Source organism: Thunnus maccoyii, chromosome 19 (assembly GCF_910596095.1).
Source record: "Thunnus maccoyii chromosome 19, fThuMac1.1, whole genome shotgun sequence".
Taxonomy (NCBI): Eukaryota; Metazoa; Chordata; class Actinopteri; order Scombriformes; family Scombridae; genus Thunnus; species Thunnus maccoyii.
Genome location: NC_056551.1, coordinates 1,848,412 through 1,865,475, shown reverse-complemented (window position 1 = coordinate 1,865,475; position 17,064 = coordinate 1,848,412). Strand labels below are relative to the sequence as shown.

At 38.6% G+C, this 17,064-nt stretch overlaps 1 protein-coding gene across 1 annotated transcript in view; it reads right to left on the bottom strand.

Moving 5' to 3' along the window:
• crb2a (crumbs cell polarity complex component 2a) overlaps window positions 1–16,695 on the bottom strand; it is a 33,983-nt gene extending 17,288 nt beyond the window's left edge. Inside the window, exons 1-2 of the mRNA XM_042394342.1 lie at window positions 16,516–16,695; window positions 796–1,488 (exon numbers count right to left, since the gene is read on the bottom strand). Of these exons, the coding sequence (XP_042250276.1) occupies window positions 796–1,488; window positions 16,516–16,582 (760 nt within the window). The 5' untranslated portion in view covers window positions 16,583–16,695. The remainder of the gene's footprint in view (window positions 1–795; window positions 1,489–16,515) is intronic.
• Between the last annotated feature and the right edge of the window lie 369 nt (window positions 16,696–17,064).

Below are 17,064 nucleotides of genomic sequence, written 5' to 3'. Positions count from 1 at the left end.
AATTCCCTCTTTGTGTTTCTTCAGACAGTGTCCCTGTTGAGCTGTGGTGGAAGTATAGTAACAAAAAAAGGGACTTTGGCACTAAAAAAACTAACGTTGAAAGATATCTACTTGATTTTACTCATTTGGACAGCTTCCACATTTCATATTAGCTTCAGATAAACTTTTAAATACATTTTTGCACAGAAGGAGGACTGTGGATTTTGGCCTCCATCAGTCACATTGTAAGTGCATTATGAAGGGATCTTCTAATGGTCAGTATGAACAAGAGGAATGATTACATTGAGCAAAACCTGCTCCTTTAAGCAATAATGCACTGCAGGTCTGGGTTTAGTTATCAGGCTAAAATTAACTAGCTCAATTTTCTGCTCTATTTTCATCAGAAATTCTAATGAACCAAAGAACTCAAAGTGTTTTATTTTTTACCGTAAATACACACACTGTAGTTCATTTTGACACTGTCCTGCTTCCAGAAATACTTACTAAAGCACCAAATGCGGATTCATCCGCCGCTGAAAATAGTCTCAAACAAATGCACTATTTCCTCTTGTTTGAGTAGTTTGTTAAAAACTACAGTGACCAGTTGTTTTAGAAAATTACTGAGAGTTTTTAATAAATGAAACTACATATTTGTGAGCTGTTTTTAAAGGTTTACAGCAGGGAAGTCAGAAATGCTGAGAGACAGACTAACTTGGTCTCTTCATGGAACTCGTTGACAGTAAGTAAATGTTGTACTAAACATCCATGTGGATAAATGTGTGTGTGTTTGTGTGTTTGTATGACTTTTGGATGTACCTGTGAAGCCCACCAGGCACTCACACTCGTAGTGGTCCTTCTCATTGATGCAGGTGGCGTTGTTCTCACAGGGTCGTGATGCACACTCGTTGATATCAATTTCGCAGTTGTAGCCCTGAAAACCAGGCACACAGAAGCAGTGGAACTCCGCCACTCCGTCCATACAGATAGCTCCATTCTGACAGGGCGCTGATGCACACTCATTCACATCCTCTTCGCAGGTCTTCCCCTCGAACCCTGGTGCACACAGGCATTCAAAGCCCTCCGGTTGCAATATACAAGTCCCGTGGTTCCTGCAGGGTTCATCGATGCAGTCAGTCACATGTGTCTGGCAGTCCTGTCCTCCATACCCAGCAGGACACCTGCAGAAATATTCGTTCAGCTGGTCTACGCACAGAGAGCGAGGTTCGGAGCAGGGGTTGCTCTGGCACTCGTCCACCTCCTCTGTGCAGTTATCACCTATGAGTCCATCCGGGCAGATGCAGTGGTATTCTGCGGTGCCAGGGGTGCTGGTGCAGTCTTCACATGGAGCAAAGGAGCAGGCATCATAGAGCTCATCACAGTTTTTGCCCATGTATCGGATCCCCTCTCTGGCACAGATGCAGGCGTAATCATCCATGGTGTCCACGCAGGTAGCTCCGTTGTGGCAGGGTGCAGACAAGCATTTGTCTGATGCGGCTGAGCAGAGGATTCCTAAAAAACAAAGGGAACAGTAGGGTCAGGTCAGTTCATACATGTTGTAGAGCAATGGTTCCCAGCCTGGAGGTAAGGAGTCCCTAAGGGCCCCCAAGAAAAATTTGAGGGGTCACATACACATGTAGAGTATGAATTTCTGGCACAACTTCACCTACTTCCAAGAAACATGGAGAAGGAAAGACATCTGAAGGGGTTAAGACTCCAGCAACACTTGTAGTACATAGAACACCTTCATTATGAGACCAACACATTTATTTGTCTGTTCCATGTGTTTGTGTCTGAGGATCGCCTTGGAAAATGGGCTTATCCTCAAATTAAACACTGAAACAAATAAATAATTTCTAATAATTTTTTTGATTCCAAGTTTTGTTGCTTTTTTGTGAAATACTACATACTTCCACTCTTTCTGAAATAAAGCAATCTCAGAAAATCATTGTTTGGTTGAGCTCACACTTATAACACTACACTTGGAAATTAATAGAGACACCACCTCAATTGATTAATTAATTAAAGATTAATTAATTAGGAGGAAAATAATTAAATGAAATTAATCCTTAAAGTCATGAACTCTGAATATAGTGACCTCCATCTCTGATATAAAGGAAAACACAGAAACAACAACTTGGCTATAAATCAAGATATTTATTTAACTACCAAGGAAGAGGGATGAATGGGAATCACTGAATGGATGGATGCATGAATGAATGGGTAAATTAAATTAAGTTATTGCCAACAGAATGAATGAATTAATGAATGAATGTTATCAAAACTCAATGAGGGGCCAAGACTCAAACTACAGCATCAACTCTGAGACCGAGGCATGGTAGCACACTTGCTGGAAAGCAGTAAGCAAGGCAAAGCAGACTTAGTGATCCTTGGGTTGCCAGAGTGACAGCCAGATAAGAACTGTTGCAGTAGGCTCAGTGAAACAGCTTTGGTTCACTGCTTCTTAGAAGGATTAATCCAGTCTCAGACTAGCTGAGGCCACGTAGTGGACACGCATACAGCAGAGAGGTGTTTCAGTCATGGTGCATTCAGTGGTAGGCTGCAGAGTTGGATGCATGGAGCTCTAAACTAATCAGAAGAGTCCTTGGAAAGGTCTTTAAAAAATTTAACTACATGATAACAATAGGAGATTACACAAATAATAGATTATTCAGATGTCAAACGGCATGGCTTGACTTGTGGCGTAGACATCTTTGCAGTCATTTACTTCTTAGTTGAGTCTTTTTCTCTCAGGTCCCAGTCATAGAAAAAATCAACACCCAAAATGCCAGACCATCCTGGCTGCAGGGCCGAGAGGAACACAGTGGTCAGCAAGGCAAAAAGCAGAGGAGGAGCAACAGCCTTCAAAGAGTTGTAGACATTTTTATAGTCTAGGAGGTGGGTTTTGAAAAAAATAGGATCCTTGGCGCTCTTTTTAGGGACTACATTGATTACTAATTAATGACTTTGTGTGGAGAGAGAACTGAACTCCAAATTTAAAGGGGAATAATTTTATCCCTGTCAGATATCTAAAAATTACATGCTTGCAAATTGAATTACTAACTTGTTCTGTCGTCAATGTCATCAACCTCATGAAACAGAACACTGTTGATTAACCACATAAAATATAGAATCAACCAAAACCAAAATCAATAAACCATTTTCTAATCTGTAATTAAATCTATTAAGAAAGCATTATCCTAGCAATCAAATCATAGCTAAATAATACACTTACACCAGTTAATATAAAATAAATCAGATGCAATAATATGTGACATATAATTAACAGACTTTGAAGCAGTGTTTGAATCTTCATAATATCAATCTAATTAATAGTTTTAAAAAAGTGAACATTGGTTAGATAATTCCAGATACATATTTTTACACATTTTTAGTGGCATTTCTAACCAATTCAGACACTTATTGTGCATAAAAGAAAAAGAGAGAGGAGGAGACGGAGCAACTCAAAGGAATGTGGCTCCTCCCAAAATTTACGACCTAAGAGAGATAGTTGGCTAGCAGAAGAATGGAGGATAGTCCATCCAGGTTGGGCAATCTTTTTGTATCTGAAGAAAAAAACAAAGTTGTTAATTTCCAAAACTGTCCATTTTCTCTCTGTGGCTGGTGGTGAGAAGGCTGGGTTTTTAGTCCTGTTCATGTTTCCTTGACATCCTTATACCTTCAGGTCAGAGGTCATTGGGTCTGTGTGTGTGCTCCTGAACCTAGACACACAGACGGCCAAAAGGAATCATAATGTTTTTGAAAGAATTAAACTTTTCTTCATTTCCTGGGTTTCTTATCCCACACACTAATGACATAACCTGTGACAAGAATAGACCAGTCTACTTGTGACGAGGCTAGTCTAATTTCATAGACTTACTTTACTCTAAGGTGATGTCAAAAATGTTGGGAACAACTAATGTAGAGCATATCAAGAGCAGGACAACACTTACAGCAAATGACAAAACAAAGCTAAACAAAACATCAAGAGCCTATCATACAATTTATTTTTAAATTGCAGTAAATGCATCTGTTTATTGCTTTAAAATCAATACTGTACGTATTGTAATACTGTATGTAATGTACAACATATAGCCATATATAACTATTTCATACATACCAAATTTTGCGAATTTTGTCCTATATATGTATATTCTATATTTTTTTCTATAGTCATTCCATATATTTAAATTCTGCAATTCCTTCGTTACATAGTTGTCTCCCTTGTCACTGGTAGACTACAGGACTCAGATTGCCTTCACACTCACAAGAGATTCAGAGGAAACAGTGCATGCATGAAGTCCTCTGAAATGACTGTAGCTCTCTCCTACAGTCACATCAAAGTTGTATTTGCAGTATAAAGTTAATGCAAATGCAAACTGTACATTTTCCACTGCTGCTGCCTCAGATGGCGGCTTTTATTGTGAAGCAGTCACAAGGAATGCAATATATTTGTCACTGAAGTGAGCGGTGCTGTAGTCTTGCTTAATGGGCATTTTCAGCTTTTTGTTTCAGCAGGTTGGCATTTCAAGTTTTTGCAAAGGAGGGGTGGAACAAGACCAGCCACTGTAAGGAGAACCAGTACACCTGCAACATGTCAGTGACATAAACAACAGCTCTTAACCATGTTATCTGAAAAAGGAGTGTTACCATCAGTAAGTACACATTTCGCCAGATCAACCAGAACTAAAATCATCAGGATTACAATCTTTAAAAAGCCTGTTAGTGCATGTGGAATCACACAAGTTTGGGGAATAATACAAATGTTTAATTAAATGTACTGTATATGAAAGATATACATTAATGTTGTATAGTAGTCCTACATTAAGTGCTCCATCAGTACCCAAAAGTATAGAATACTAAAAATGACAGCTTGTGCTTCCCATAAAAAGAACCACACTCTACTAACAAGATTCATTCATTTAGATTTTGTTGTACTGCATGTTGCAAAATGCATTTAAAAACTGTTAAACAACTGTGTTGTTGGTATGAGAACAGTGGTTACTGACTTGTATGGTCACTTATGACACTTGATGGTTTGATCTGCTACAGTGTCAGTATCACATAATATTGCGCAATACATATAATATATAATATATCACAACAGCTCCTGACTTTGCCTTGAACTTCAGCCAACAGTTTTACACTTTACTGTTGTGGGACTGTACATCACACATCTAATAAGACTTACCATTAACAGTGGGGTGTTGGGACCCTCCGAGGGTGCTGGACAGGGCCAGCCCCATTAAATATATTTAAATGAAAATATCTGTCTGAATTAGCAGCAACAAACAAGCGGATGATCTAGAACAACCAAGTGTGACTAAAGTAGGTTACCTGGTTTTAAACTGTTACTTAAATGTTACACTGTTACACTTATCCATTGATATTTCCTCTCATCTGCTCTCACTTCATTTGAAAAGACTGTGTGGGAGAGTCTTGGCAGTGGAGTGTTAACAGTACAGCTAAAACATGTGCCAGTGTCTGTTTTGTTTTAAGTATAAATTCTTGCCTCAGGTCATTCCAGCAGCCTGTCCTGTGACCCCAACAAGTTGATAATGATTTGATAAGTGTCTACAGCCACACTGCAGCTCTGTGTGGCTATTCTTTAGTACAGTGCTGCTTTTAGCAGAAAGCTAACGCATATTAGTTTAACATGTCAGCATGCTTATGTTTACTAATTAGCATTACACACAAACTTCAGCTGATGATGATGGGAATGTCATTAGTTCGGCAAGTATTTCGCAATAAACCTAAATATCGACTAGTCAGAGGATCTCCAGGGACAGACCACCATTGTCATCCCTAAATCCTGCTAGCACAGCTAAAAACTTTCTGACGGCAACTGCCAAAGACTGCACCACCCGCCCTTTGTTATTTGATTCAGTATTGATGTGCTAATGTTGAAAACATATTAATGAACACCAGGTCTTTGTATTTAGATTTTCTCCAGAAAAAAAACAGTGACAGCCAGGCAGAGAGAGAAACCAAAATAACATAAAGCAACAAACAGAATGTGTCAATGTTGGTGGTTATAATATATTAACTTCCACTCCTCACAGTGTGGAGAAAGAGAGAAAGCGAATGATGACAACAGAACAACAGAGTAAATAGTAGGAGTTTGGGACCTTTATGTGTCTGAGCCATGACTGTAAATAAAGATGGGCATAGCAAGGTGTGATATCACCCGTTGGTTTGCATTGGAGCTGGTTGGAGTTGCAGCTTTTGGTCAATGACACCTTTTCCATTTGGAGCCAGGCAGGATTGTCCAAATAAGGAGTGCAGGGTGTTGCCTTTCACTCTCTGAAAACACACCCCGCTACCACAGACCCAAACTAACACTAGCTTACTGGGAACACTGATGCTGTGTCTCAAATCGCATACTTCTGTACTTACACTTAACATTTTGAGTGCATAAGTGCGTTCACACTGAGAAGTATGGAAAAATGCAGTGCACTGTGAGTACCCGGATGGTGCACTCAAAACAGTCAAAAAGTTGAGTGTGGAACTATGGACACTTCTCGCCCTCAATGGTCGCCATCTTGGCTACGTAGTGGAAGGGGAAGGACCATTTTTCAAACTGGAAATGGCGGCCGAGTATGTTGTAACTACGGTGAACATCGACACATTATACAAATGTGTTTTTTAGCACTAAGCACTACTATACTGTTGTTGGATATAAGCCATCAGTATGTTTTTTGGGTTAATTTAGCAGTCTGTAATGATTTGGTAGCGCGAACGATAACACAAATGCTAAAGCTAGCTAATGCTAATTTGCGATAGTCATTTCCGGTAAGTGCACACAGGCTGTGTTTGATTTGAGATAACACTACCCTGTAGAAATTCACACACTACGCCAGTGAGCATATAGTGTAAACAGTGTACTACATGAAAGTGTACTAACAGAAGTATGTGATTTGAGACATAGCTTGAGTGCTGCATACTTGGGCTAACATTAGCTACTCTAGCTAAATTATGCAAGCAGGACGGGTATCATTATCAAATAAAATTAAACTTGACAGTGGTCTGACTCAGTGCGAGTCCCAGCGACGAGGAGAGCAGCAAGTGCGCCAGCTGTCAATCAACACCCACATGGCAGACATCAAAGCTGCTATAAGTCTTCAAATTTTATTAACAGAGCAATAATTTCCAAAATGACCATCAGCACACTTAGAGGACCCGAATTTAAAGAGACTATAATGACTTGTTGAAAAAAATGACTGACTTAGTATTTCTAGAGAGAAGTTGAGGCTTTTTGAATGGGAGTCAGTTGGGGCATCTAGTGGCCATCAGTGGCATTGCACTTTAAGGTATTTCTTTGTTGGCCTCAGCCTCAAGTCGAGGTAGTTGCTGCTTGGTCTGTGCCTTGGGGCCCATTTTCTCTCTCTGGGGGCCACTATTGAGATTGGGCACAAGTTCCAATGTTAATGAACGTTTTGCCAGCCCAACAAGCTGTTTCTTTATTAGCTATAATTGTGTTTGTTGTCTGAGTGTGCAGATAATGAGAGTACTGTGCATCATCTTCCATGCATAGCGACTCTCTGAGCATGTGCGGCCGTTCTGTATGTCGCTTTACAAAGTGGACCTGAACGCCATCAGAGGGGGAGGGGTAGTTAAGTGAAGATTTACAATACATACGCTGTCTCCGCTCACCAGCCAATGCCATGAGTTCTCTGTGGAATCAGTCCACATTCCTTTTATTAGGCCAATCTCAACTCCCCATCCACCACTCCCAGCCTCCCAGCCCCAAACACTTTGATCAGTGTTCTGTTTCCACATTCTCACTGAAGTGGAAGATATTAACAGTGAAGGGAGCTATGGAGGGGAGGAAGGGGGGCAGAGAAACAGAGAATATTTAATGAGATAAACGAGGAGTGAGAAAGATAGTTACTCTCATTATTTGTTGCAAAAGTTGGCTGTCATTGAGTTTTTCCAGGAGTAAAAGGGAGATCAAATCAGAATATCATAGAAATTTTGACAGTTTTTTTTGTTGTTGTTGACCAATTCAAAAGGCCAAAACTCTCTAACACCCCTGTGTCCCTCCTATCATTACCTGGCAGAGGAGTTCGGAACATGAGATACTGCTAATCCTACTACCACTACTATTACTACTACTAATGATAACTAATAAGACTAATACAAAACACAAAAACATAATTTGTTAACTCCTCTTACTACAGGGCTGTAGTGAACTTCCAACTCAAGACAAAGTCTTGAATAAAGGCAAAATGGCCAAAAAAAAAGATAGATTTTTTTTTTCTTAATTCTTGTTATTAGCAAGAAAAGTTTGAATCAGTGTTGCCATTGAACTGCACCAGTGAATGAACATGCCGGTGTAGTTCTTCCCTGCACATATGGAGACCCTGGATTAAGTCATGATAAAAGCTGATTGGACCGAATGATTGGATAGACTGTGGCTCTGTGGCACATGTTAACTAACTCTAACTACTGAACTGTAAATCTTACAGTTCAACATACTCCTTTCAGAAGAGTGTCTTATCAATTCCAAACTCCATTACACGGTTTATCATTATGTGTGCTATGGCTGAAAATAGACAGACTTGTGATATATCTGATAGGCTCTTAGCAGCAGGTCTTAGGCCTGCCAGGTAAAGGCAGCTTAGCTTTACAACTGTGGCCTGGCGTCGCCCTTTCAAAGCGGAAGGTTGTCATTTCCAATTTCCCCTCTGAACTGTGGACACTAACTGTGTTTGAACTTCACAGATTACAGTTGGCTCCAGGAGAGTTTTAGCCACCTGTAGACTAAAAGAGTTCCAGGTGGCTGACAGGGGTGTCAAGATTAGTTTCAAGTGGCCTTGATGTAAAAAGGAAACCAGGATAAACATGTTAACTGAGTGCTGAAGTAATCCTTTGCTTGCTTGATAAGAAACTTAGTTTAAGTACTGTTTGGTCAAACATGGGTCGAGAACAAATGCCACGGATGAGACCAAGCAGACAAGATTTTATATGAAATAAAAAAAAAAGTTTTATGATGTGACACCACTATGGTTACAATTTGATTAGATTAGGGCACTAACACTGGTTAGTTTTAGGGAAACATGATGTGGGTTTCAATGTCAATTTCCTTAAAAAAACAGGTTTGCAATTTTTTAAGCCTGCCCAAATGAGATCCTTTCATAATGCACTTACAATGTAAGTGATGGGGGGCAAAATCTACAGTCCTCCTGTGCAAAAATGTATTTAAAAGTTTATCTAAAGCTAATATGAAGCTTCAGCGTCCAAATGAGACAAATCAAGTAGATATCTTTCAACATTACAGTCTTTTTAGTGCCAAAGTTCCTCTTTTTGTTACTATACTTCCACCGCAGCTCAACAGGGAAACACTGTCAGAGAAAACACAAAGAGGGAATTTGGTGCCAAAAAGACTGTAAATGTGTCAGATATGCATTTGATATGACTAACTCAGACGGCTGAAGACTCATATAAGCTTCACATCAACTTTTAAATGCATTTTTGCACAAAATGACTGTGGACACACAGTGGATTTTGGCCTCCATCACTTACATTGAAAACACATTTGAAGGGGATCTTTTGATAGCCAGTATGAACACATGACTGCTGTTTTAAGACTGACTTGAAAAATTGTGAACCCGTCCTTTAAGTGTTAGGGGACCTTCCTTGTCATGGTTACAATAATAACCACATGGTTAAGTTTAGGGGACGATTGTATTCATGGTTTTTAAAAAACAATGTTGACTGTGGGTTGGAAATGGGAAAGGAACAGTGATCCCCAGCATTAGAATCAGGTGTTTTGTTGACCCATCCATCCCTCCAACCTCCTCCCTATGTGGACTTTGTTGCTGATTCAAATCACTTTGCTCAATGATTCTTAGTCACTGAATATGTAGTTTGTTCAGTTGGTGATCAAACTACAAAGTACAGTTCCCATGTGGACCCAGCAGCACCTATTTCAGGAGGAGGAGCAAGTGAATTTCACTGTGCTACTCTCTGGTGTGACTGTGATGAAAGATTGAAAATTTAACTTCATGAAATGAGGTTCCATCTGTCTAAATCAACACAAATAAAAAATAAAATCTTCAAAAGCTTGTATTTTCATTAACATATCTTAAATAATCAACATTTTCTGTGATAATTATTGTATTTTTCTAGTTTTGTGAGTATTTAAATCTTCAGTCACATTTTGTTCTCTTAGTTTTGTATCTCTCTTTGTGTCATCATACACACCCTTTCTCTCTTCACCACTTCACTTTTCCTTATCCAACCCCCACGTCTATTATTCATCCTACTTTCCCTCCCCCTCTTTCACCCGAACAAGTTTCATGGCCTCCCTGACCTCCACAGCCTTTCCATGTTGTAATCCCTCCGGCCTCTTTGGGCCAATCCCCTTGCTCCTCTAATCTCCTGGTGGCAAGATACCTGCACAGATTACAGCTTCAAGCTCCAACCTCTAGCATATGTCTGCTCTGTCACCATATTCTCCGTCACATACTCTTCTTCTGTAACTTTGACCTCCCATTTCATCAGGTTCCCATGCTCAAACCTCATAAAACTTGGCACACTTGTCAGAATTCCCAGGGTTTGGTAACAGTAGAATAATACTGTAGGTGGCACTACAGTGATAGTTGAACATGTTACAGTATTTCATCCATGCTGTTTCATGGTGCTTCACCAGATTTTATGCAAAATAAGATATGCTGGGGTGACTGTAGTTTATAATTTAGTTAAGTTGTGGTTATCAGATATGGTGTTTAGAACCAAGTTTATACAAATCGACCGATTTGACTCAATATTTAAAGGTCCCCTCCAGACACGTATTAAGACAAATGAAAATACTCTGTTTGGAACAATATGTGTCTAATATGATTTTTCCACCCCCAATTACCACTTTAAAATCTTTAAAATGACATATTCTCCTTCTCCCTCATTAAAAATACAAGAATATATGAATATGCAAATGTGTGTCTGTTCAGAAGTTTTCCTGCTGGACACAAGATGTCTCCTACTTTACTGTAAAGTCCATTCTCAGTGTTTGTGCACCAGTGGCTTCAAGTTTCCACATTACACTTGCGTAAGTTGCATGCTGGACCATGATTGGCTTCCAAACAAGTTGTGATGTCACAAATCATGCTTGTAGACCCACCCCTTAAAATCTGATTTACAATGAGCACAGAAAAACCTTCCACTTTCAGCAGATGGGTGTGAAAACTAACTCTGCACATAGATCATTCTGCACAAAGAAGCTCAAACATCCAATCGAAGGAAAAAGAACAAAAACATATTTTTGAGTGGAGGAGGACTTTAAGATGTCTTTTAACGATGAGTGTGGCCAGTGAGATTTAATCTCCAACTTGGTTTTGGTATCAATAACACACCAAGACTTGTTATGATCATACAACATTTCTACAAAAAAAAGCTTAGTACCAATTCATATATGGCTGACTAGTAATAAAGTACTAGTACAACATTTTGGGAAATATGTTTGCTTTCTTTCTGAGAGTGAGATGAGAAAAGTCTGTGTTCAGTACGGAGCAGGAGTCTGGATGTAGTTAGCCTACCTTAGCATAAAGACTGGAAGCAGGGGGAAACAGCCAGCCTGACTGTCCAAAGTTCACAAATACAACTACCAACACCTCTAAATCTCACTGATCATGTTGTATTTCAGTAGTTTAATCCAAACAGAAATGTAAAAGTGACAATTTGTGGTTTTAGATGGAGTTATGGCGCTAACCACATACAGGCGGTTGTTCTCACAATGAGGTTACCAGCTTTGGTACCATCATGTTTGTACAGAGACCAAAAAAACCAAAACCATTATCACCAACTCTAGAGATGCTGCACAGAAGTAGTGGACAAACAGATACAGTACATTTTGCTTGTCACATGTTCCAAGTTTCAAAGTATTTAAGAAAACACATCTCCTGCAGTTGTTATGCAGGTTGCATTTAATAACCTGTTGATTGCTGTCACTGTTCTTTTATTTCTTACAGCAGATTATTTCTTACTGCAGATTTAAAGTGGAGCAGGAACCCAGACACACAACATTACGACCTGTCCTGTCATTGTAATCCACAGAATACACACACAAGGTTGATCCTGACTGTTCGTGACACACAGAAAGCAGGTCAGACAGTGACAGCCAGGACAGGTGTCTCATTCTCCTGACACAGTTAATAAAGTCACAGCCAGGGTGTCCTGTAACTGAGAGGCTAAGATGCATGCCGTACTCCTGTCTCTCTCCCCTTGTCTCCTGTCTGCCTCTCTATTATCAACTGTCCAATAAAGATGAAAATGTTATCTTTCATACACAAGTGTCTTCTCAGATCTACAGCTCAGCAGAACCACAGTACCACATCACATGGACCCACAAACACAACCACCTTCCAGTGTACACATACAAACAAGCAGAGCATTCTCTTTATCAGACACATCCCCTCTCTCAGTGATATCATCCCTTAATCTGCAATAATCTGACTGTCATTTGTCTCTGACCTCCCTCAGAGACAGATTAGCAGCTAATCTATTTTTTGTTTTTTGAAAATCAAATGTATGAAGTGTCTCTAAACAGACCAAATGCCAAGCTTTTTTTATAGAGTGCTGTAATAAAAGAGTCACTCAGTTCCTTTAATTAGAACCATGAACAGCAGCATTTAGTCACTGGAGCTCATTATGGACACTTAACACACATTTGATATGTTGTGTCTGTACATATGACATTGTTTGTTAATCTTAGGCATGTAGTCCAGGCACAAAGTACCTGCTGCCACTTTACAGAAACTTGTGCAGTGGTTTTTAAACTGAAAGATTTCACCCCCCTATAAACTAAAGACCATGGTAGTCTTCATCAATAGGTACAGAATGTGTGTCTACCTATATCTGGGACTGGTTTTATTGTTAATCTCATATGGTTAATCTTATCTGTCTAACAGAATGTTCTGATCATGTTTCAAATGTGTGGTCTATTCCATTCCTGTTCTCCTGTGTACATGCCTGTGATAAAAGAATGAATGTTTCAAAATGTAGTCTGCATTTACTATATCAAAGCAAAGATTCCTTAATTGTTCAACTGCAAATACCTGAAGCTTACTGCTTTGCTCACTCAAGATGTAAAAAAAAAAAAATTCTCATCTCGCTTCAAAAATCGAAAAAGGGTCCAAAATCCACCAAATTGATTGATTGATGAATCAGTTTTTCTTTTCTTCCATGTCAAAAATCTGTCCATCTTGTAAATTCATCATGTCATTTTTGCAGTTTCAATCTTGATAGGCTTGCTAGTGCACAAGTATTCTTGTACTGTCCCCACATCAGTGGTAGAAAGTTACTAAATACATTTACTCAAGTTCTGTACTTAAGTACAATTTTGAGGTACTTGTACTTTACTTGAGTATTTCCATTTGATGCTACTGTATACTTCAAATCCACTACATTTCAGAGGGAAATATTGCACTTTCTACTCCACTACATTTATTTGACAGCTTTAGTTACTTTTCAGATGAAGATTTGACACAATGGATAATATAACAAGCTTTTAAAATACAACACATTGTTAAAGATGAAACCAGTGGTTTCCAACCTTTTTGGCTTTTGACGTCTTACAAAAAGCAGTGTGTAGTCGGGGTCACATTTCAGATGTCTATGAGTTGTTAACAGCTCCACCAAATAGTTTTTTTCCCTCTGAACTTCTCACATGTTTTCATTTCAAGAAATGTTCAAATGATCCAATAATTCACCAAAAATCAAAGATTAGAGACAAAGTCCAAAAACTGAAAACAGATTTGTGTATCAGAACTTTGTTTTTTCTTCTTTCCTTGATTTGATTTGATTTAGTGATTGGGACAGTGTGCAGTTTTAAATATTAAAGATGCACTGCACCGGAGTTAGCTCGAAGCTAATTTGCATCCTCATTCCCCCACAATCAAAACATACAACAACACAACAACAAACAGTACAAAGCAAAAAAACACACAGAACACACCATACAAAATACAAAGTTACACACAACAGCACATCACATACACCCACAATGTCAATTAGATATATGATTAATCATCTCACGACCCCTCAGATTTGCTGACCTTCTGGAGGTGCCCACCCTCTAGGTTGGGAACCACTGGACTTCTAAACTAGCTAACTGTATATAAAGTAGTGTAAACTAGCTCCACCTCCAGCAGCTACAACAGTAACATGCTGCTCTAACACTGATGCTTCACTATTAATAATCTAATGATGTCATATATAATAATATATCAGTCAGAGGGACCAAACCACTACTTTTACTGCAATACTTTAACTACATCAAGCTCATAATACTTATGTACTTTTACTGCAGTAGGATTTTTCATGCAGGACTTTTACTTGTCATGCAGTATATTTATATTTATTTTACTTCAGTAAAGTATCTGAATACTTCTTCCACCACTGCCCCACATGAATCAAACTTAAAGGGCAGATTTTGTTCACTTGTAGCACTGATTTTGTCCACTTTTGTTTGTGTGTCATTCATGCACACAAGAATGCACATGCACATTCTTGATATACTATACTCACAATACACATTTGTGCTGATGTTGTCCAGCTATTCCACAACATAGCAACGTGCCAGAAAAGGTAAGAAAGAAGACAAGCTGATAAAAATGGATGTAAGCAATGGAAAATATTTTTTAGAATTGGCTTTACAAATGTTTTACGAGGAAGATATGTTGTGTGCGTGGTGTGTTTTTGTGAGAAACACTGAGGGTAAATATAACTTTGCACACAAGAAACTTCAACAGGGTATGTTAAAGTTCAACTCCACATTTTTCCCCACAGTCATGTACCTGCAGTGCCTAAACACCAAGGGCCTGCCCCACAGTTTAAGAACCATTGTGCTTGTGGAATAATAATATTCATTCTGCATTTTACACACAGCTTGATCTGCAGAACATATTAAATTACTGCATGTAGTCACAGTATATTATCTGTTATATCCAGCTAGCAGAGGCTTCATTTACATAATGATAATATTAGGACATTCACTGTGGCTGTAATCACTGCTGTCATTAGCACCTTTGTGTTCAAAAATGTGAATATTTTCATTAAAAGTGACTCTTAAATAAGGAAACAAACCAGTTCACCTAATATAAAGGTTGAGTCATGCACATACAATAAACTCCAAACATATCCTATGATAACAACTGAAAATATCAGGGTTTTTTTCCATTTATATGTTGCTACACCTATTACAAAATTACTGCTAATTAAATGTTTGGCTCATTTAGGTGTTTTACTTTACATGAGTTTTGCAAATATAAAAAAACATGTTTATTTGTACAAATACAAATTGAGTAACACACATGTGTGAGGTTAAGTGCCAATTGTCTATATGACATATTTTTTAAAAACAAGAAAAAAAGGAAGATTGTATGGAGTGATCAAGCTGATGTTAAATGTGGATAATGTTACTATCTGGAAAAATACAACACAAATGTTTCATGTTAACTGTTCTAACTCCTCAGTCAGTATGATGTACAGTTCTTTACATGACATTAAATCTAAAGAGTCCATGCTTTGATACAATTCAGAGAGTTTGCATCAAAGTAATTTTGCATCCACACAGACACCAAGAACTTCTTGGTGACTTCTGAATAAAATCTATATTTTTAAACAGCACAGAACTATATCAGCAGATCTGCTGCTTGAGTTTTCTCTAGTCTCTTCTTCAACTTCATGGACCTTTACTTTAAAAAGTATGTCAAAATATATCTATATATCTAAACTTTCTGGACAGAAATTATTATATTATATTATATATTTGACCTGATTCTGAAGCTCCATGTGGACAGATATGGTTGAGCTTCTCTCCACTGCTCGCATCCCTGTTTGCTCTGTTTGAGTATGCATGACTGAGAAGCGCTGCCTCTGATTCTGAACCAGTCATGTGTTAAATCTGACAGAAAGAACTTGCAAAAACTACAAATAACTGATAGGATTTCTGTCCTTGAAGCCACACCTTCTACAATAAATGAGCCAATCATAAATCAGCTACTAATGTTAATAATTGAGTTTTTCAGTATTGTGAAAATTCACTGGAAATCAGCCAATCCCCTGGTCATTGTTCTGTTGAAAGTGACAAACCACCCCCAATTTGTCCCCATCCATTTGAGTCTCTTAATATAGTGGAAGCACAAAACAACCCAATAAGCACCTCCCTAAACCCACTTGCACACCATTCACGGAGCAGCATCTCTGAGCACTGATGACATTCCTGAGACCTCCTCTTGATACTGTTAGACTATCCAATAAATGCTAAAATGTTTGCAGTAATATGACTTTATTAGTCAGTTAGTGTACTGTAGTAGTTCATCCTTTAGTTTATAAGGAAGTCTTTGGACATTTATGTCCCAGTAATAACTCTTTCCATGTAACCTGTTGATTTCACAGACATCGATTTCACATGAGTCTCCTTTGGGATTTACAACATTTCCTTCAACACTTTAAGTACAATTACACAGAAATGATCATCCAAAATGAAAAAACTGTCTTCTAACACAGGAAAAATAACAGAAGTGTCTTTCTACTCACCCCATTTGAACATCATCATCGTCAGCAGCAGAGTCTTTAGATTCAAATGAACTCTACCCAACTCCATGGCAAAACCACTGACCTGGGTCTGTACACGACCACAAGGTAATATGAAGAAACAGAAAAGAACAGAACTGAGAAGTCCTAAAGGACTGACATGCTGCTGTCTGATGGATGCGCTCCCGGCTGTGTTGCTGTTGTCCTGTGTTTAGAGGCTGGCATTCTACACACCGCACATGCCTGGCTGTTAATGAGAGCAGCACTGGACTCAACAGACAGCCCTCCCTGCTCTGGACTCACAGAGTGTAATCAGCCATGAGAGCAGAGAGATGACAAGAAAACATGAGCTGGATTAACACCTGCTAATACGGACGCTCACTTGTTGAGCTAATGTTTACACTGTGCTTTAAGGAAACATATATATATATATCAAAAGACAAAGTCCAAAAGCATTCTTATATCATATATATATATATATATCTTATATACTTATATCAAGTAACAATAATTTTCATTTTCATTCTTGATTAATAGATCAATTATTTTGTC